Consider the following 21655-nt stretch of genomic DNA (forward strand, 5'->3'; position numbering starts at 1 on the left):
TTTCTTGTTGACTGTTTTCTATCAGCTGACTGTTTCTTGCTGACTGTTTTCCAGCAGCTGACTGTTTCTTGTTGACTGTTTTCCAGCAGCTGGCTGTTTCTTGTTGACTGTTTTCTATATGCTGATTGTTTTCCAGCAGCTGACTGTTTCTTGTTGACTGTTTTCTATCAGCTGACTGTTTCTTGCTGACTGTTTTCCAGCAGTTGACTGTTTCTTGTTGACTGTTTTCTATCTGCTGACTGTTTTCCAGCAGCTGACTGTTTCTTGTTGACTGTTTTCTATGAGCTGACTGTTTTCTATCTGCTGACTGTTTCTTGTTGACTGTTTTCTATCAGCTGACTGTTTCTTGCTGACTGTTTTCTATCTGCTGACAGTTTTCTATCTGCTGTTTATTTGCTGACTGTTTTCTATCTGCTGACTGTTTTCTATCTGCTGTTTATTTGCTGACTGTTTTCTATCTGCTGACTGGTTCTTGCTGACTGTTTTCTATCTGCTGACTGGTTCTTGCTGACTGTTTTCTATCTGCTGACTGTATTCTATCAGCTGATTGTTTTCTATCTGCTGACTGTTTCTTGCTGACTGTTTTCTATCTGCTGTTTCTTGCTGACTGGTTCTTGCTGTTTTCTATCTGCTGACTGTTTCTTGCTGACAGTTTTCTATCTGCTGACTGTTTCTTGCTGACTGTATTCTGTCTGCTGATTGTTTTCTATCTGCTGACTGTTTCTTGCTGACTGTTTTCTATCTGCTGTTTCTTGCTGACTGGTTCTTGCTGTTTTCTATCTGCTGACTGTTTCTTGCTGACAGTTTTCTATCTGCTGACTGTTTCTTGCTGACTGTTTTCTATCTGCTGTTTGTTTTCTATCTGCTGACTGTTTCTTGCTGACTGTTTTCCATCTGCTGACTGTTTCTTGCTGACTATTTTCTATCTGCTGTTTATTTGCTGACGGTTTTCTATCTGCTGACTGTTTCTTGCTGACTATTTTCTATCTGCTGTTTATTTGCTGACTGTTTTCTATCTGCTGACTGGTTCTTGCTGACTGTTTTCTATCTGCTGACTGGTTCTTGCTGACTATTTTCTATCTGCTGTTTATTTGCTGACTGTTTTCTATCTGCTGACTGGTTCTTGCTGACGGTTTTCTATCTGCTGTTTATTTGCTGACTGTTTTCTATCTGCTGACTGTTTCTTGCTGACTGTTTTCTACCTGCTGATACTCATGCAGTAAAACACGCCCCTTTCTGTAAAAGCAGGTTTAATGTTTTATTGAAAACAAAAATATTAATAAGTTATTTTTGTATTTTTTCTTATTTAATCTTTAAAATATTGGAATTTGTTCATAAATTCATGTTTGATTAAATATTTTCTAGATTAGATAACAGCAGATGATGATGATGATGATGATGGATCTTCCTCCTCATGACATCATCATCATCACTTTCATACAAAATGAAAACTTTATTCCGTCCGACTTTATTTTAAACGTTATAAAATGGATAGTTTATCTCCTCTGGTGAAACTATTTAATCAGATTATATAATCCAGCAGTTCCTCTGGTTCTGAGAACTTTCTGCTGAACGTTTTAGGCCTCTGGATCTGATCCAATAATCCCAGTTGGTTCCGACTGGAACCTTAGCACAGCAATGGCGCCCTCTGCTGGATTAGACCAGGATCCAACCGCTCCTTTGGGTCCTGAGATCCGGGTCAAACGGACCAGAACCAGAGGCTGAACACAAATAGAACATTTATAAGAAACCTTCAGGCTATAATTTAAAAAAAAAGAACTTTGTACAAAGCTTTGGTTCCAGTTCTGCTAAACGACCCGGTTAATACCAACTGGGTCAGAGAGGAGTTAGTAGAACCATGTTCTAAGGAGCCCGGTTCTGTTCCCAATCCGGGTCAGATCCAGAACACTGATGTCAGGAAATGAAACGGGTCCAAACCGAGCCTTAACCAGCTGGGTTCAGCCTCGCGTCCATCAGTGCCACAGGAGGGTAGACCGACCCGGTTCGTGTTCATCCAGCAGAACCGGACCTCTCCACAGAGGACTCCAGACTCCTGATGTCCTCCTGGGCCTGATGGCCGATCAGAACCAGTCATCAGAGCTACAGTTGGGTCGAATGGTACCGGGCTGCTTCAGTTTGGCTCTGAATAAAGTTCTGAAGGACTGTTTGACCCACAGGAAGCTGGAAACCAGGACCAGAACCAACCGCTTGGTTCCAGGAACCTTCAGGTTCTGCTCGGTGGCTCCAGGCGGCTCCATTGGACCGTCTGGACGGTTAATGGTCTCATGGGCTCGACTGGGTCAGTGTCAGAGTTCTGACGCATTCATAAAGAGTTCATTCATGAAGGAGAAGTTAGAGGGCGAAGAAATACTGATCAGGAACCAGAACCAGAACCAGGAGAATGAGGTATGGAGAGCAGCAGAACCAAAACCAGCTGTCCGTGTTGAAGCAGCACCAGCCTTGGCCACTAGATGGAGCCAGTCTCTCTGCTGAGGAGCTGATCAGGTGATGTTTTCTGGAAGCAGGTAACAGAAAATAAATGTTTAAATCCGTTAAAGTTTCTCCTCAGCGACGCGGCGGGCTGGACGCCACGAGCGGCTGGACGCCATTAGCGGCGGCAGCCACGTTCAGGCGCTGCTGTCTGAGTCTGACTGGAGCCTGGTTTCTTTAATCCAACATGGCGTCCAGCTGGTCAGCCAGGTCGTCGAACATGTTCCCGATGTCGTCCAGGATGGTCCCTGCTGACCTCACAGTGCTCCCCCTGCTGGTGAAACAACATTAAAACAACAGGACAAAGATCCAGCCAATGATATATATAGATATATAAATATAGAATATTCACCCCCCGGAACCGCCGTCCTGGATCAGCTTTGTCTCTACGGCTTCCAACGCCGCAGCAAGAGAGGTGCTGGTCTGGTCCAGTCTCTGCTGGACCTCCTCCGTCTCACTAGAAGACTCAGGTGTGAGACTGGGTCCTAAAGGAAGAGCCTGATGTCTCCTAGCAGCCAAAGAGGGGCTGTGAGGGGCCGGGGGCCCCTGGGGGGCTGAGGAGGAGAAGGCCACGCTTTGGACCACACTGATGGTCAACGTGGGAGAGGAACGTCCTGCTGAGGAAAACAGGAGTCAGAACGAGTTAAAAGATGGAGAGGAATCAGGTAGAGACCAGAGAGTCCAGACCAAGACGACCAAGTCTGGGCGAGACTAACGAGTCTCTGCAGCATTAAAGCTTCAACCAGGAGGACCACAGACCCTCTATGAGTCAGTTCCACCTAAGGAAACTTCATAGACATTTCTAGATCAACTTAAGATAATCTCAAAATGTTCCAGACGGTCAAACTCAGGTTTGGTAGATATCGAGTCTAAAGTTCAAGGTTTAAATGAAATGGCAGCTTAGACTTACAAATGTCAGGTCTAAACTGGGACAGGTCAGGTCTCAGCTGGGACAGGTCAGGTCTCAGCTGGGACCGGTCAGGTCTAAGCTGGGACAGGTCAGGTCTCAACTGGGACAGGTCAGGTCTAAGCTGGGACAGGTCAGGTCTAAGCTGGGACAGGTCAGGTCTAAGCTGGGACAGGTCAGGTCTCAGCTGGGACCGGTCAGGTCTAAACTGGGACAGGTCAGGTCTAAGCTGGGACAGGTCAGGTCTAAGCTGGGACAGGTCAGGTCTCAGCTGGGACCGGTCAGGTCTAAGCTGGGACAGGTCAGGTCTCAACTGGGACAGGTCAGGTCTAAGCTGGGACAGGTCAGGTCTAAGCTGGGACAGGTCAGGTCTAAGCTGGGACAGGTCAGGTCTCAGCTGGGACCGGTCAGGTCTAAACTGGGACAGGTCAGGTCTAAGCTGGGACAGGTCAGGTCTAAGCTGGGACAGGTCAGGTCTCAGCTGGGACAGGTCAGGTCTCAGCTGGGACAGGTCAGGTCTCAGCTGGGACAGGTCAGGTCTCAGCTGGGACAGGTCAGGTCTCAGCTGGGACAGGTCAGGTCTAAACTGGGACAGGTCAGGTCTCAGCTGGGACAGGTCAGGTCTAAGCTGGGACAGGTCAGGTCTCAGCTGGGACAGGTCAGGCCTCAGCTGGGACAGGTCAGGTCTCAGCTGGAACAGGTCAGGTCTCAGCTGGGACAGGTCAGGTCTAAACTGGGACAGGTCAGGTCTAAACTGGGACAGGTCAGGTCTCAGCTGGGACAGGTCAGGTCTCAGCTGGGACAGGTCAGGTCTCAGCTGGGACAGGTCAGGTCTAAACTGGGACAGGTCAGGTCTAAACTGGGACAGGTCAGGTCTCAGCTGGGACAGGCCAGGTCTCAGCTGGGACAGGCCAGGTCTCAGCTGGGACAGGTCAGGCCTCAGCTGGGACAGGTCAGGTCTCAGCTGGGACAGGTCAGGTCTAAGCTGGGACAGGTCAGGTCTCAGCTGGGACAGGTCAGGTCTCAGCTGGGACAGGTCAGGTCTAAACTGGGACAGGTCAGGTCTAAGCTGGGACAGGTCAGGTCTAAGCTGGGACAGGTCAGGTCTCAGCTGGGACCGGTCAGGTCTCAGCTGGGACAGGTCAGGTCTCAGCTGGGACAGGTCAGGTCTCAGCTGGGACAGGTCAGGTCTAAACTGGGACAGGTCAGGTCTCAGCTGGGACAGGTCAGGTCTAAGCTGGGACAGGTCAGGTCTCAGTTGGGACAGGTCAGGCCTCAGCTGGGACAGGTCAGGCCTCAGCTGGGACAGGTCAGGTCTCAGCTGGGACAGGTCAGGTCTAAACTAGGACAGGTCAGGTCTCAGCTGGGACAGGTCAGGCCTCAGCTGGGACAGGTCAGGTCTAAACTGGTACAGGTCAGGTCTAAGCTGGGACAGGTCAGGTCTAAACTGGGACAGGTCAGGTCTCAGCTGGGACAGGTCAGGTCTAAGCTGGGACAGGTCAGGTCTCAGCTGGGACAGGTCAGGTCTAAGCTGGGACAGGTCAGGTCTAAGCTTGGACAGGCCAGGTCTCAGCTGGGACAGGTCAGGTCTCAGCTGGGACAGGTCAGGTCTAAACTGGGACAGGTCAGGTCTAAGCTGGGACAGGTCAGGTCTCAGCTGGGACAGGTCAGGTCTAAACTGGGACAGGTCAGGTCTAAACTGGGACAGGTCAGGTCTAAACTGGGACAGGTCAGGTCTCAGCTGGGACAGGTCAGGTCTAAGCTGGGACAGGTCAGGTCTCAGCTGGGACAGGTCAGGTCTAAACTGGGACAGGTCAGGTCTGAGCTGGGACAGGTCAGGTCTCAGCTGGGACAGGTCAGGTCTAAACTGGGACAGGTCAGGTCTAAACTGGGACAGGTCAGGTCTCAGCTGGGACAGGTCAGGTCTAAGCTGGGACAGGTCAGGTCTCAGCTGGGACAGGTCAGGTCTCAGCTGGGACAGGTCAGGTCTAAACTGGGACAGGTCAGGTCTCAGCTGGGACAGGCCAGGTCTCAGCTGGGACAGGTCAGGCCTCAGCTGGGACAGGTCAGGTCTCAGCTGGGACAGGTCAGGTCTAAGCTGGGACAGGTCAGGTCTCAGCTGGGACAGGTCAGGTCTCAGCTGGGACAGGTCAGGTCTAAGCTTGGACAGGCCAGGTCTCAGCTGGGACAGGTCAGGTCTAAGCTGGGACAGGCCAGGTCTCAGCTGGGACAGGTCAGGTCTCAGCTGGGACAGGTCAGGTCTAAGCTGGGACAGGCCAGGTCTCAGCTGGGACAGGCCAGGTCTCAGCTGGGACAGGCCAGGTCTCAGCTGGGACAGGTCAGGTCTAAGCTGGGACAGGCCAGGTCTCAGCTGGGACAGGTCAGGCCTCGGCTGGGACAGGTCAGGTCTAAGCTGGGACAGGCCAGGTCTCAGCTGGGACAGGTCAGGTCTTAGCTGGGACAGGTCAGGTCTTAGCTGGGACAGGTCAGGTCTAAGCTGGGACAGGTCTCAGGTGGGACAGGTCAGGTCTTAGCTGGGACAGGTCAGGTCTCAGGTGGGACAGGTCAGGTCTAAGCTGGGACAGGTCTCAGGTGGGACAGGTCAGGTCTAAGCTGGGACAGGTCAGGTCTCAGGTGGGACAGGTCAGGCCTCAGCTTAAAGTTCAGAGGAGATAGTCCAAAGGCCATCTCCAAGTCACCCGCTAAATACCACCACAGGTCCAGGTTCTACATCCCGGGTCTGAGCCAGAACCTTTTCAGAGAGGAACAGGGGTGGACTAGTCCAGTTCCTGGGGGGCGGCTACCCTACAGCTTCTAGATCTGGCTTTGGTTCCTCACCTGGATGCAGTCATTAGATGATTGATGAGGAACCGACTGAGGAGATAACTCCTGAAGGATACCGGCCCCCTGGAACTGGACTAGTCCACCCCTGAACCAGAACATTTACTCTAACCCCCCCCTGTGAAATCTGCGTTTCAGGAGAGCTGAGTGTGAGTCTCACCGTGAGACGCCAGCAGACTGTGGCGAACAGGTTTTGGGGTGACGGCAGGTTTTGCTGAGACAGAAGGTTTAACAGGAGAACCTGCAGCTGGACTGCTGGACCTCTCGCTGGTTCTGGGGTCCACCCGGTCCTGGTTCCTGGACGGAGGTCTGCTGCCCCCAGACTCCGACCCCGATGCTTCGGCTCCTGACCTGACGGGGGAGCCTTCGCCCTGCTCCTTGTCTTTGGGTTTGTGGCGCCTCTTCACTGTGTCGGACTCTTTCAGGTTGAACTCGGGGACCTCCAGAGTCTTGGCTGCTGGTTTGTCTGGTGGTTCCAGTACGGCCTCAGCCCTGGGGGGGCCTGGAGCCTTGGGTCTCTGTTTGATGGTCAGGTTGCCCTCCTCAGCGAAGGGAATGCACTCGCTGGAACTGTTCTGAGGTGACGAAGATCCATCCAGTCCACCATCCTTTGGTTCTTCTTCCTCCGAATCGGATTTCAGCCCTGGGTCGCCCGCCGCGCTGCTGCTGGTTTGACTGGAAACGCTCTGAACTTTCCTCCTCACCTCTGCGGCCTCTGAGGCCTCCGCTCTCAGTCTGAGGCCTGGGCTGCCCTGCAGAGACGCCGCGATGCTGCGGACGCTTCCCGGGCTGTCGGTGACCACGCCCCCAGAGGAGGAGGTGGGGCTGCTGTCGCTCAGCTCGCTGCTGGTGGTGCTGCTCACTGAGCTCAGTCTCTTCGGCGGCGGAGGGGGCGGACCTTTTTTACGAGCTCGCACGGCAAACGACTGACTGCGGCCCACGCCGCTGTTCTTGTCCGTGTTGGACTGTAAGCGGGCCAGCTGGCTGCGGCCGGGCTTCCGGGTCAGAGTGGCATAGGAAGGAACGCTTCCCCGAGGCACGGCAAGGTCGTCGTCGTCCTCGTCCGGCTCCCCGTCTGACAGGGCGTAGCGGGTCTTGCTCTGAGGGCGCCTGTGGGGCGGGGTCAGGGTCCTGAGATGTTCGGGTCGGTTCAGGTCGGTGGAGCCGCACTCGGAGTGCAGGTAGTTGAAACCTTTCAGGGCGGGGGAGCCATGAGGAGAGTTATTACGGGATCCAGGCAGTCTGGGTTTGGCCGGGATGGCGGGGTACTTGAAGACTGTGGCCGTTCCCAGAGGAACCTGTTTGGGCAGCGGCTGGTGCTGCAGCGGCCTCGGGTCCCAGCCTTCAGGCAGGTTCCTCTCCCGGGCTGGGCTTCCTTCAAGGCTCTCCTGGGACCAGCTGTGAGGGTTGATGGAGGCGGTGGGAGGCTCCTGGGAGCGGCCAGAACCTCTGGACCGAGCGTCGATGCTCTCCTGGCTGCGGGACATCCCCACAGCGTTCTTGATGGCCAAACCTTCCTCGCAGCCGCCGTAGTGACTCGACATAGCGGTTTGAAGCTCTGCGCTGAGTTCGCTGTCCTGAAAGGTCACCATCATGGGAGTGTGAGGAGAAGAACATTCACTGCTGGCATCAGGAGAGTCGATGGTCACCAGGTGGAGGCCCCCGGGCGCTCTACGCCGAAGCGTTCCGGGGCCGGACTCGGCGTTGAGGATGGCCCTGTGGATGTCGCACAGCTTCTTCACAGCCAACATCAGCTTCTTCTGGTGGCCTGCAGCGGGAAGGGAACCATCAGACGGGTTTCTCGGTAACATGGCCGTCACCGGGAGGGTCGGACCCACGCTCACCCAGCTTGGTGATCCCGATCTCCTGCAGGTCCTCCCATGTCAGGTCTTTGACGATGCTGATGGAGTCATAGCCATTTTCAGAGAGTTTTTTGTGGTACTGCGGGAGGCCGATGGCGCTGAGCCACTCTCCGAGGTCCGACTGCAAGGAGACAAACCGGGTCAGAACACATTCAGAACATCCACGGCCTGCTGAAAGCGCCATGTCTTACCGGGATGTACTCCGGCAGCCACTCTGGGATGTTCAGGTTGCCGATCTCCATGGAGATCTTCTTGCGGTGTCCTGGTTTGGTGACTCCGATGGCGGTCAGATCCTGAACAGGAAACACATCATTGGTGGCCATTTGTACCGGGTTTTAACCGGGTCCAGCCTTTTTAGCCTCGCCGTTAGTTCTACAGGAGTTCACTCACCTCGGGAGTCATCCTGCTGACGGTCGGCACGTCGTATCCGGCGTTCAGGAAGTTCTCGGTGTACTGCTGCAGCTGGAACTCACTGAGCCACTGATAGATGGCGTCCGCATCCTGACAGAGCAACACAGGGAGCGGGTCAGACAGTGGCGCCGCCATCTGCGTCCAGACACAAACACTCAGCAGGTATCTGAGGCTCAATCAAGAGTCCATCAGGATGTTCTTAAATGACATTCGAACTGAACTAAATCAATCAAACATCTGAAATTTATTTAAAACAGAAAACATTTGCTTCAGATTTCCTCAGGGATCCAGAACTGGGTCAGAACCAGAGCGGTCCGGATGGACCTGTGCTCTGGGAGGCTGACGGACCTCCAGGTCCTGCAGAAGGAAACCAGTGAAACGCAACGTGGACAGAAAGCATCAGATCCGTCTACCTTCCCCTCCAGGAGCTGCTGCGGACGAACAAACTGCTGCGTGAAGCTGGGCTCTGCAGGACGCTGCACCATCACCGTCTGTCTCCGAGCGGCGCCACCTGGAGGACGGGAGCACAACTCCTGAACTCAGCACCCAGTCAGCGCAGGGCTGCCTGACAGGATGGGAGGTTCTGAGGTGGAGGGAAGAACCGTACCTGCAGGACTGTCGGCCTGTTGGATCTGGTCTGCAGACTGCCCTGCTTCAGCAGCAGGGGGCGCCAGCTGCAAAGGAATAAAGGACAGAGTTCAGCTGAAGATCACAGGAACTGAAGTTCTTTTCAAATATCTAACTTATTCCCTCGGTTCCATCAGTCAGATGATCTTTATGCTGCAGCTCTGGGCTCGCCTCTAACGCGCTGCTGCAGCTAACAGGCCGGTTTAAACATCAAACGGATCCTGGATCCAAACCTGATCCGTCCGACCCAAACTGGTCCAACAGAACCTGCCTGTCTTTACTGTTTCTATCATTAGACCTGGACCTGCTCCGGTCCGGTGGTCTCAGTGAGGACAGACGGTCGGGTTCTACCTTGTTGTCATGGTGACCGGTGTTCTGCTGGTGTCCGTTGGGGGCTCCGCTGCTCTCGGTGCTCTGTCCGCTGCCGGCGCTGCGGGTGCTGCCCACGCTGCCGGTGCTGCCCACGCTGTTCCTGTCTCCCGCTGGAAGCACAAAAAAAAACAGTCAGCGCCTGCAGAGGGCGGGGTTGGCGGACCGGGCCGGCGTCAGCTGGGGAGGGGTCTCAGTCTAAAGAAGCCTGCGATGCTGGTGACCAGGAGATGCAGGGAGCGCGGCTGCAGGGATGCAAGCAGCCAGAACCTTCTAAAGAGGAGGCGGTTCTTCAGGCTCTCTGAAGGTCTCAGCTCCTCCTTCATCCTCTAGAACCGCTCCACTTCCTTCCTGACCTTTTAGATCAACATGCAGCAGCTACTTCTCAGGACGACCTGCTGTCGCCCCCCTGTGGCAGCAGTGAGGGATTGCTGTTAGCATGGGGCTCCATTTTAGCGTGCAGCAGCGCGTTTTGGACCCGACACACCGAGACGACCAGCGTTTGCCCTCACCAGGAGCTTCTGGGCCGATAGCTGAACCCTAACTGAAACGGTCCCAGAACCGGACCTAGCGGAACACCTTGATCGAAGTTACCGGGTCTGATCGGTTAACCACCACAGACGCCAAGAAAAACTGGTCTGGATCTGAAGCAGTGACTCCAAATACAATCAGGTTTTAAGTTTTCAACTAAAAGCTTTAAACTTTGATTTTTCTTTGAAGTCACAAACCCGGAGATTCTAGGAGGAAATCATCTGGAGAAGGTGGAGAGAAACTTTACGTTTAAAGGTCAATGCTACGTGGTTAGCTCCTAAGAGCCAGAAAGTGGCGCACACCAGATCCATAGCTCTCATTTTGTACTGTTTGCTGGTCAGCTGCCAGGTCGGCTAATGCTAACTAAACCAAACAGGTTTAATCCAGCAGCCCAACAAAGCCTGGTTTTAGTTTAGAAAACATGCAAATGGAAACGGATGAACGGGTCCCCCCCCCCGATGCTAACCGCTAACAGCCTCTTTTAGCATAGCTCTGTGGAGTAAAACATGTTGACGTACGTCTGTTCTTAGCCTCACGGCTCCAAACGAAGGTCAAGAGAGATAAGAATGAGTCACAGCCTCCTTCATGGCATGAAGAGGAGAACATCCATCTGACCAGTGGGAGATAGATTAACCTCACAGGGAACGGCTTTGATGAACTCTGTCTGTGAGAAAGTTCTTTAAGCAGGAGGTGGGTTGGTTCCCCTGGGGGGGGGGGGAGTGTGTGTTTTGGGAAATTGTAAGGTATAAATGTACTGAGGTTTCCTCAGTCAGAGCTCTATCTCTCCATCTGAGGACATTAAATAAATGTGAACCTTTTTTCTTGCAAGAAATGCCGCAGCTTCCTAACTCACAGCTCTCTATCTGGGTTAGCATGTCCTAGCAGCAGAGTCACTACCCGATCCGTCCCGCTAGCACGATCCGTCCCGCTAGCACGATCCGTCCCGCTAGCACGATCCGTCCCGCTAGCACGATCCGTCCCAGTAGCACGATCTGTCCCTTTAGCACGATCCGTCCCGCTAGCACGATCCGTCCCAGAAGCACCATCCGTCCCAGAAGCACCATCCGTCCCGCTAGCACGATCCGTCCCGCTAGCACGTCCCGCTAGCACGTCCCGCTAGCACGATCCGTCCCGCTAGCACGATCCATACCGCTAGCACGATCCGTCCCGCACATGCAGGAACAGAATATTAAGATCGAGTCGCCAAAAACTAGGTAATAACGGAACTGAAAATACTTATTTATATACTTAAAACATTTAGGAATGCTAAACTATATCATATAAAAAATATTGAAGATTTGTCTTTCCATTCCCTCCGCCGTATTGCGTGACGTCATGGTCTTTAGAATATGCGATATTTATGCAACTACAAAACTACTGAAAAGGAACCCCCCCACCCACCCCACAGGTAAGAAAAAGGAAGTACTGCCTGATCGGACGTTATTCTGCAGGACGGATCGGTCAGCAACAAGCAAGCGACAAACTTCACTTCTTCCTGTATTTGGTCCTCCTCATCTTTATCACCTCTTCTGATCATTTACCCAGAATGCATTGCTGCATAGACAACATTACAATATTTTTAAGCCATGTATTAAAACTAAACATCTCACAGTAGTTTAATGTATTTTTTTACCGTGAAAATAAATCTTTTTGCAATAAAGCGGCTTGTTGGAACTAAAGTTGATCCTTAAAGGTTGGAAGTTCAGATTGGAGCCAATCTAAGGAGGGACAGCCGGGTCTCTGGTGGTCTGGGTGCGACGGGTCTGAAGCTCAGCAGCTTTAGGGCAGACGCTCTAGATGCGGACTAAGCCTTACCGTGGTGCGAGTCCCTGAGGACCCAGATGTCCTCAAAGGGACACCCAGGCTGAGACAGGAGGCTGGAAGACAAACCTATCAGAGACAAAGATGGACCAGGTTCTGTTTGGGACTGAGAGGAACCACACAGGGAACAGACTCTTCTGATCGGGACGTTTCAGTGGGAATCAAAGAGGAAGAATCTAAGAAACCAAAGACTTAAAACGTCTCAGAAAATCCAAACTGATCGGATCAGAACCGGTCCGGATAAGGAGAACTCTCACTGTTGGCGTTCCCGTCACTCGGAGACCGTGGATCGCCTACGGTGATGTCAGAGGTCTCAGGGCGCCCGCTAAAGGTCCGCCTTAAAAGAACGATTCCAGAACCGAGCCCAGGTTGAGCTCTAGCCTAACCGCACCGTCTGGTTCTGGTTGTGCACCTGTGTGTGTCTGCAGTGTGTGCCGTACCTGTGCAGGTAGCCAGGCCGTTGGACAGCGGTAGCACCACGTGGCTGGGCGGGGCATACAGACTGTAGGAGTCGTCGGTGTGGGGGGCGGAGCTTAGGCTGGAGGAGAGGGGGGCTTTAGGTAGGAGCTGCTGGCGCTGGGTGGGCAGAGAGGCGTGCCGGGAGAGGGTGCCCCCTAGAGGGCGAGAGGAGGAGGAGGAGGAGGAGGAAGGGCAGGTTATCAAGCTGGTGGTTAGAGTGAGAGGTCAGTGGTCAATATCTGGATGGAGTGATGGAGGCAGCAGGAGGAGGGAGGAGCATGGGATGGTACCGAAGCAGCTGGATTAGTTCCTGAGAGAGACGGACTGAGCAGAGAGACACAGGGAGACGTCCAGAACCACTGAGCCCAGTTGGTCCAAAACCAATAAACCTTTTTCCAACCAGTAGAGCTGAGAGAAGACCTTCTGAGGTTTTATCATCATAACATTTAACGGTTCCATCGAGGCGTTAGTTCCCAGAACCTAAACCAAACTGGGCTCTAAAATAAACACTAACTGAACACAAAACTCCAGCTGGACATGGCAGGGACAGAAGACCTGGATTAATAATCCGGTTTAATACCGAAAAATAACAACCGAACAGAACAGAAAAATGGGACAAATGAGACTAAACCTGAATCCAGATTAATCCAGGATAAAACTGAGACTAAACCTGAATCCAGATTAATCCAGGATAAAACTCAGACTAAACCTGAATCCAGATTAATCCAGGATAAAATTGAGACTAAGCCTAAATCCAGATTAATCCCAGATAAAACTGAGACTAAACCTGAATCCAGATTAATCCAGGATAAAACTGAGACTAAACCTGAATCCAGATTAATCCCAGATAAATCTAACAAAACAAAAAAAATTCAGATTAATCCAGGATAAATTTGAGAAAAGAATCCAGATTAATAGACAGCTGCTTACCTTTATCAAGGCTGCACTTAAACAAATGCTTTACTTAACAACATTTTTTTTGTTTACACGTGTGTGAACAAAATGAAAAAGTAAAATCTGTCTAAGTTTAGGTCTAAATCAGATTAATCCAGAATAAATCTGAAAAATAATACAATATTAAATTATAGCATCCCAAATCGCAGAACGGATTTCAGATTTACCAGATTCCTCTCTGTTTCTATGTTCTGTTTAATCCAGGGAAAATAGAAATACAATAATAGAATTCCCAGACAGCGTGTGACTGACCGTTCCTCCTGCTGATCACCTCCACGATGGACGGAGGGAAGAAGCCCACTCTGTCCGTCCCCCTCTGGCTGTCGTGGATGTGGCCCTTCCAGCGTCCATCCAGGTGCTGCTCCAACACCTGCAGGGGGCGGTACAGAGCATGGATGGATGGATGGATGGATGGATGGATGGATGGATGGATGGATGGATGGATGGATGGATGGATGATGGATGATGATGGTTGGATGGATGGATGGATGATGGATGGATGATGGATGATGATGGATGGATGATGGATGGATGGATGGATGGTTGGATGATGGATGATGATGGTTGGATGACGGTTGGATGATGGATGGATGGATGGATGGATGGATGGATGATGATGGTTGGATGGATGGATGATGGATGGATGATGGATGGATGATGATGGATGGATGGATGGATCGATGGATGGATGGATGGATGGATGGATGGATGGATGGATGGATGGATGGATGATGATGGTTGGATGGATGGATGGATGATGGATGGATGATGGATGATGATGGATGGATGATGGATGGATGGATGGATGGTTGGATGATGGATGATGATGGTTGGATGACGGTTGGATGATGGATGGATGGATGGATGGATGGATGGATGATGATGGTTGGATGGATGGATGATGGATGGATGGATGATGATGGATGGATGGATGGATGATGGATGGATGGATGGATGATGATGGTTGGATGATGGATGATGGATGGATGATGGATGGATGGATGGTTGGATGATGGATGATGATGGATGATGATGGATGGATGATGGATGGATGGTTGGATGATGGATGATGATGGTTGGATGGATGGATGGATGATGGATGGATGATGGATGATGATGGATGGATGATGGATGGATGGATGGTTGGATGATGGATGATGATGGTTGGATGACGGTTGGATGATGGATGGATGGATGGATGGATGGATGATGATGGTTGGATGGATGGATGATGGATGGATGGATGATGATGGATGGATGGATGGATGATGGATGGATGGATGATGATGGTTGGATGGATGGATGGATGATGGATGGATGATGGATGGATGGATGGATGGTTGGATGATGGATGGATGATGGACGGATGATGGATGGATGATGGATGACGGTTGGATGATGGATGGATGGATGATGGACGGATGATGGATGGATGATGGATGACGGTTGGATGATGGATGGATGATGGATGGATGGATGGATGGTTGGATGATGGATGGATGATGGACGGATGATGGATGGATGATGGATGACGGTTGGATGATGGATGGATGGATGATGGATGGATGGATGATGGATGGATGGATGGTTGGATGATGGATGGATGATGGACGGATGATGGATGACGGTTGGATGATGGATGGATGGATGATGGATGGATGGATGGATGGTTGGATGATGGATGGATGATGGACGGATGATGGATGGATGATGGATGACGGTTGGATGATGGATGGATGGATGATGGATGGATGGATGATGGATGGATGGATGGATGGTTGGATGATGGATGGATGATGGACGGATGATGGATGACGGTTGGATGATGGATGGATGATGGTTGGATGGGTGGACGATGGATGGATGATGGATGATGATGGTTGGATGACGGTTGGATGATGGATGGATGGATGGATGGATGATGGATGGATGGATAAGAGATGATGGATGGATGATGGATGGATGGATGGATGATGGATGGATGGATGATGGATGGATGGATGGATGGATGGATGATGGGTGGATGATGGATGGATGGATGGATGATGGATGGATGGATGGATGGATGGATGGATGATGGATGGATGGATGGCTGATGGATGGATGGATGATGGATGGATGGATGATGGATGGATGGATGATGGATGGATGATGATGGTTGGATGATGGATGATGGATGGATGATGGATGGATGGATGGATGATGGATGGATGGATGGATGGATGGATGGATGGATGATGGATGGATGATGGATGGATGGATGGCTGATGGATGGATGGATGGATGATGGATGATGGATGGATGGATAGATGATGGATGGATGGATGGATGGATGGATGGATGATGGATGGATGATGATGGTTGGATGATGGATGGATGGATGGATGGATGATGGATGGATGATGGATGGATGATGGATGATGGATGGATGGATTGATGGATGGATGGCTGATGGATGGATGGATGGATGATGGATGATGGATGGATGATGGATGGATGATGGATAGATGGATGGCTGATGGATGGATGGATGGATGATGGATGGATGGATAGATGGATGATGGATGGATGATGGATGGATGGATGGCTGATGGATGGATGGATGATGGATGGATGGCTGATGGATGGATGGATGGATGATGGATGGATGGTTGGATGATGGATGGATGGATGGATGGTTGGATGATGGATGGATGGATGGATGGATGATGGATGGATGGATGGCTGATGGATGGATGGATGGATGATGGATGGATGGATGGCTGATGGATGGATGGATGGATGGATGGATGGATGATGGATGGATGATGGATGGATGGATGGATGATGGATGGATGGATAGATGATGGATGGATGGATGGATGGATGATGGATGATGGATGGATGATGATGGTTGGATGATGGATGGATGATGGATGGATGATGGATGGATGGATGGATGATGGATGGATGGATGATGGATGGATGGATGGATGATGGATGGATAATGGATGGATGGATGGATGATGGATGGATGATGGATGGATGGATGATGGATGGATGGATGGATGATGGATGGATAATGGATGGATGGATGGATGATGGATGGATGATGGATGATGGATGGATAATGGATGGATGGATGGATGATGGATGGATGGATGGATGGATGGATGGATGGATGGATGGATGGATGATGAATGGATGGATGGCTGATGGATGGATGGATGATGGATGGATGGATGGATGGATGATGAATGGATGGATGGCTGATGGATGGATGGATGATGGATGGATGGATGGATGATGGATGGATGATGATGGTTGGATGATGGATGATGGATGGATGATGGATGGATGGATGGATGATGGATGGATGGATGGATGGATGATGGATGGATGATGGATGGATGGATGGCTGATGGATGGATGGATGATGGATGATGGATGGATGGATAGATGATGATTGGATGGATGATGGATGGATGATGATGGTTGGATGATGGATGATGGATGGATGATGGATGGATGGATGATGGATGGATGGATGATGGATGGATGATGGATGGATGGATGATGGATGGATGGATGGATGGATGGATGATGGATGGATGATGGATGGATGATGGATGGATGGATGGACCATGGAAGGATGGATGACGGTTGGATGACAGTTGGATGCCGGTTGGACGGCTCACCATGATCACATCTCCGGCCCGGATGTTCAGGGCTGTGGGGTCGTGGAGGTTCCAGTGGTCCTTCAGAGCTCTGACCTGCAGGATTCCGGTGGCATCTGAGGAGGAACCAGAGACAGTGAGCTGAAGGAGCCTGCAGGGGGCGCTATGTGGACCATCAGAAGCTTAAAGGAATAGTACACCCAAAACATGATTAGCCTTCATTTTCTACTCACCCCCATGCTGAACAACACTCTGGAGCACTTTTTTGATATCTCAAATGCATCTGGAGATCTGGGAGGCTTCTTGCTCTCTGCTGACATTCAAATAATGGAGGTCTATGGCGCCCGAGGCAGAAAGGTCCATAAAAGTCCACAAAAACGTGTCAATATTCCTCCATACTGCTCGTCCAATGTATTCCAAGTGTCCTGAGTGGGTAGCGTCCAGAATTTACTCGAAACGAAGTCATTTAGAATGTTTTTAGAGCATAAACAGTAGATACCCACTCAGGACACTTGGAATACATTGGACGAGCAGTATGGAGGAATATTGACACGTTTTTTGTGGACTTTTATGGACCTTTCTGTCTCGGTCACCATAGACCTCCATTATTTGAATGTCAGCAAACAGCAAGAAGCCTCCCAGATCTCCAGATGCATTTGAGATATCAAAAAAGTACTCCAGAGTGTTGTTCAGCATGGGGGTGAGTAGAAAATGAAGGCTAATCATGTTTTGGGTGTCCTATTCCTTTAAACCCATCGGATCCAAACAGCGAGGACTTTGCCTCTGCTCTCACCGGGTTTGAGCTAACAGAGAACCAGAGCATCTAGATCAGAGCCTGAGATCTTTAAAGGGATGAAATAGAAGCTGCAATCAGCTCCTGACTCCTCCCTCCCAGGAAAACCTCCTGCTAACCAGGCTCATCAATAATGGATCCAGAGCATGTGGCGGCGGAGCGTGCACGGCAAGGAGGAACGTGTGAAATCGCTCGTTAGCAGCTCAGAGCGTTCCCTCTGGAGCTTCTAACGCTGCTGCTGCTCAGAGCAGCAGGCAGAGCCTCAGATCAGGCCCTCAACCCACCGACCGCAGCCTGCAGAACCAGCAGACCCAGCAGAACCAGTAGACCAGGTTCTGGACCCGTCTGCAGGACACTCAGAAACAGCTGAGAGGTTCCACAGCAGCTTCTGGTTCTCTGAGGATCCTTCAGAACGTCCAAACGGTTCTGCTGTGATCCAGATTCCTCCAGTCGTGGCGTTAGCTGACTCATTTTCAGGAAGGTTCTCTTCCACCGGTGCAGAGCTTGCTCAGCCCTAGAAACAGCTGGGCATGTTGAGGAGCTCTGGAAAATAAGAAGAACCACCTGAAGGTCTGCTGAAGAACACTGATGTCCAACATGGACTTTACTCCAAGGCTGGAGGGAAACCTCCTGGAAGATCTGGAGAAGAAAAGACATCCTGGTCCAGATGGGGTTTGGTTCCATTTGGAAAACACGGCATCAGGAGGAGCAGCTGATGGGTGGATGGTGGATCAGGACCTTCTTCCTTACCTCCACCGAAGGAGAACCGGTAGATCTTAAACAGCAGGAGGAGAAACAGGAGCCACCAGACTGGGACCAGCTCCAAACCCAATGGGTCACCATCAGTCTGGACCTGGTCCAGGAGTCCAGAGATCCACAGAGAAGCCAAGAACCTGAGCGGAGACCGTTGATCTGCAGCCTTCAGAACATTTAGAGCGTTTCTCTGCAGGGCGGCGCGTCGTCATGCTAACGGTGACCAGCTGCCCCGATTCCAGGGACAGTCCCCGATAAATAGGATCATATAATCTTTACATTTACATCCTATGACAATAATAACAGCTTGAAAATAGGTTTAGGATTAATAAAATATATTCCTGTTAGGTTTCAGTATAACTTTTTTAAAGGACAGATTATTTTTATGCCCTGAGAGATTATTTTTCATTCATCTTTACGTGTAATAAAATAAGACACGTATATTTGGTGTGTCTGCTTCAAGCTGCTCAGGAGAATAATTCACATTTATAGATGTGTTTTAATAGATGTAATTTAATCTGAATATAAAAATCTAAAGTAACTTTTTTAATAGTGACACAGATTATAATCCAGGCTGCAGGAGGCGACCCAAAGCTCTGCAGCTGACCAGGAAGCAGTAGAAACAACTGGAGGACTTTTATTTTATAGCTATCATTATGTAGAAAAGAAATATATGTTTTTTAATTTGTACATTTCTATAAAAGTTTCATTTTTGTTTTATGGAATAGAAAAAGAGGGAAATTCCCACAGACTGCTTTGATACAAACTGGCCTGAACTGTTGCTCACATGGGAGGAAGACAGAGACTGAATGATCAGATGGCTCTAATTAATAACAATTGATTAATTAATATTATTTATCTTAGGAAATGGAAGAGGCGCATTCCTGGATTTCACACTTGGTTTTTGTTTAAACATTAATAAATATGTAAAAATAGATGAAAACTGTCTCCGTCTCCTAGTTTAATATTCATAACATTTATTTATTTGTATCTATTAGCTGGAAATGTCCCCAGATTAGATCGCAGACTCACTTTATTCATGCTAGCTGCTAGCATGTTAGCATAGCCGTTACCTCGCAGCAGCTGCTTGATGTCCTTGCTGGCGTGGGACGTGGTGAACTGGTTGACGATGTCCAGCGCCGTCTGGTTGTAGGTGTTCCTGATGTTCACGTCTACTCCAGCCTGGACGGAGAAACGCAACCATAACCTGCTAAATAAGAAGCTAACTCTCAGTTAGCTTCTTATTTTCTCCTCTTAATGTTAAAAACAGGCAGACAGACTATGATCGACATGCTGCACTTTTGTTGTTATAAGAAAAACTAAAATAATAAAATAATTTGTGCTGCTGTGTCATGTCAATCACAGAGTATAATAAAGTTAAAGTGGTTTAGATACTTGCTTAGATGTTAGCTTGCTAGCACCGAGTCGTTTTTAGGTGATATAAAGTCAGTTCTGTCTTTTAAAAGACTAAATTCCTACATCACTAAAACACACTATAATTGAAATAATCCCTTATTATGTCAACACTTTGTTCAAAGTGATATATTTGTTATTTTCTAAGCTAGGCTAACACCAGCTAATAGCGAGGCCCCCATTTCAGCCTCTAGATAAGGAGACAAGCTAATATATATTTTAGAATTTGAACATTAACCTGAATGTTTTCCACAACCTAAAACAAATTTATACCATCGGCTACATTAGCAGAAACAGCTTCAATGTAGTAGCCATAAATCGTAGCTGCAGCGTTAGCACTGAGCTAACTGCGCTGCAGGAACTAAGGAAATGACCCCAGGGGAGCTAAAGGATCTAATGAAAAGGTTGATTTTAGGAAACTGTATTCTGTGGGGAGGCCATCCACGATCTTGAATCAAAACACTTTTATGAATTAGTTTAGTTACTGTCTTCCAAGCTAACGGCTAAAGTTAGCCTAGACTAACTGAGGTTTGGCCAAGCTAGCGGGACACAGAGTGCTACCTCACTCATTAAATCAGCGAGTGATTTATTTCAGGCTGTGAATGAGTGAGAAGAGGCGATAATAAACCCCAACATTCATCAGTCACACTAAGAATGAGTCATATAGTGACTCCAGAGGGACAGGTGGTCTGATCTAGAATACGTCTGATCTAGAATACGTCTGATCTAGAATACGACTGATCTAGAATACAACTGATCTAGAATACGTCTGATCTAGAATACAACTGATCTAGAATACGTCTGATCTAGAATACGTCTCATCTAGAATACGTCTCATCTAGAATACGTCTCATCTAGAATACGTCTCATCTAGAATACACCCTTCATATAACAGACTGTAATCTGGAACTGGATCTTTTTCTTTTCTGATAATTTTTTCATCTGAGACTTTTGATTCACTGAAAATAATTTCAGATCAGAGCCTGAAAGTCACCTGATCTTTATTACCGACTCTAACTGGTTTAAAAAGTTCAAACAATCCTCTGGACTTTGTTTCCCAGTTTGAAGACGTTTCTCTTCCATCCAGGAAGATTTTTCAATCCAAAATGTCAGAAATAGCGTTTAGTTCCAGGTTTTATCCAGCAGCCCAACAAAGCCTGGTTTTAGTTTAGAAAACAAGCAAATAGAAACGGATGAACGGGTCCCCCCTTAGGAATGGGGGTCGTTTGGCTTCTTTGTTAGCCTGCAATGCCCCATACCTGTCTATGCCTCTGAAAGGGGGGATCGTTAAAGACTCTAACTGTTGCAGTCCTGCTATTAGCCCACCTGATGTCACCTTTCTATGGGTTAAAGGTAAAGCTGCATGCGGTGAATGATTGGGGGTGGATCTCAGACTCACGTCCAGCAGCAGCCGCACCACCTCGGTTTTTCCATACAGCGACGCTTCATGCAGGGCTGTTCCAGACTTGCTGGTCTTATTGATGTCAATGCCGGCCTTCAGCAGCAGCCTGAAACAAGCAGAAAGCTGCAGGTTACACCTTGATCCTGAGATTTTACCCATCAGAACTCGTCATCTAACCGACCAGCTCAGCTTGTGTTCTTAGAGCCAGAGTCCTGACATCAGAGCAATGGTGGATGAACCCAGGAAGACCTGGTGGCGCTGCTACCTGACAGCCTCAGCTGGGCTTCATTCATCCATCCAGAGCAATGAAGCCAAATTAAAGCAGGTAGTTCGCTGTAGTCTTTAATTCAGCGGTTCTACGCAGAC

General features: G+C 49.7%; 1 protein-coding gene across 5 annotated transcripts in view; it reads right to left on the minus strand.

The window, feature by feature from the left end:
* Positions 1–1518: 1518 nt before the first annotated feature.
* The window catches only part of LOC119789980 (caskin-2-like), a 43037-nt gene continuing 22900 nt past the window's right edge, over positions 1519–21655 (minus strand). The window contains exons 8-22 of one of the 5 annotated variants that reach the window (XM_038295255.1): positions 21287–21395; positions 19548–19656; positions 16950–17044; positions 13525–13642; positions 12300–12473; positions 11854–11928; positions 9490–9620; positions 9119–9185; positions 8925–9022; positions 8491–8601; positions 8292–8393; positions 8083–8221; positions 6399–8006; positions 2843–3104; positions 1519–2764 (exon numbers count right to left, since the gene is read on the minus strand). In XM_038295255.1, coding sequence (XP_038151183.1) covers positions 2668–2764; positions 2843–3104; positions 6399–8006; positions 8083–8221; positions 8292–8393; positions 8491–8601; positions 8925–9022; positions 9119–9185; positions 9490–9620; positions 11854–11928; positions 12300–12473; positions 13525–13642; positions 16950–17044; positions 19548–19656; positions 21287–21395 — 3295 coding nt within the window. In that variant the 3' untranslated portion in view covers positions 1519–2667. Of the gene's footprint in view, positions 2765–2842; positions 3108–6398; positions 8007–8082; positions 8222–8291; positions 8394–8490; positions 8602–8924; positions 9023–9118; positions 9186–9489; positions 9621–11853; positions 11929–12299; positions 12474–13524; positions 13643–16949; positions 17045–19547; positions 19657–21286; positions 21396–21655 lie in introns of all 5 variants that reach the window. The other 4 variants (XM_038295256.1, XM_038295254.1, XM_038295257.1 and 1 more) reach the window with 4 other exon arrangements.

Source organism: Cyprinodon tularosa, unplaced genomic scaffold (genome assembly GCF_016077235.1).
Source record: "Cyprinodon tularosa strain WSP-4 unplaced genomic scaffold, ASM1607723v1 ctg352, whole genome shotgun sequence".
Classification (NCBI taxonomy): domain Eukaryota; kingdom Metazoa; phylum Chordata; class Actinopteri; order Cyprinodontiformes; family Cyprinodontidae; genus Cyprinodon; species Cyprinodon tularosa.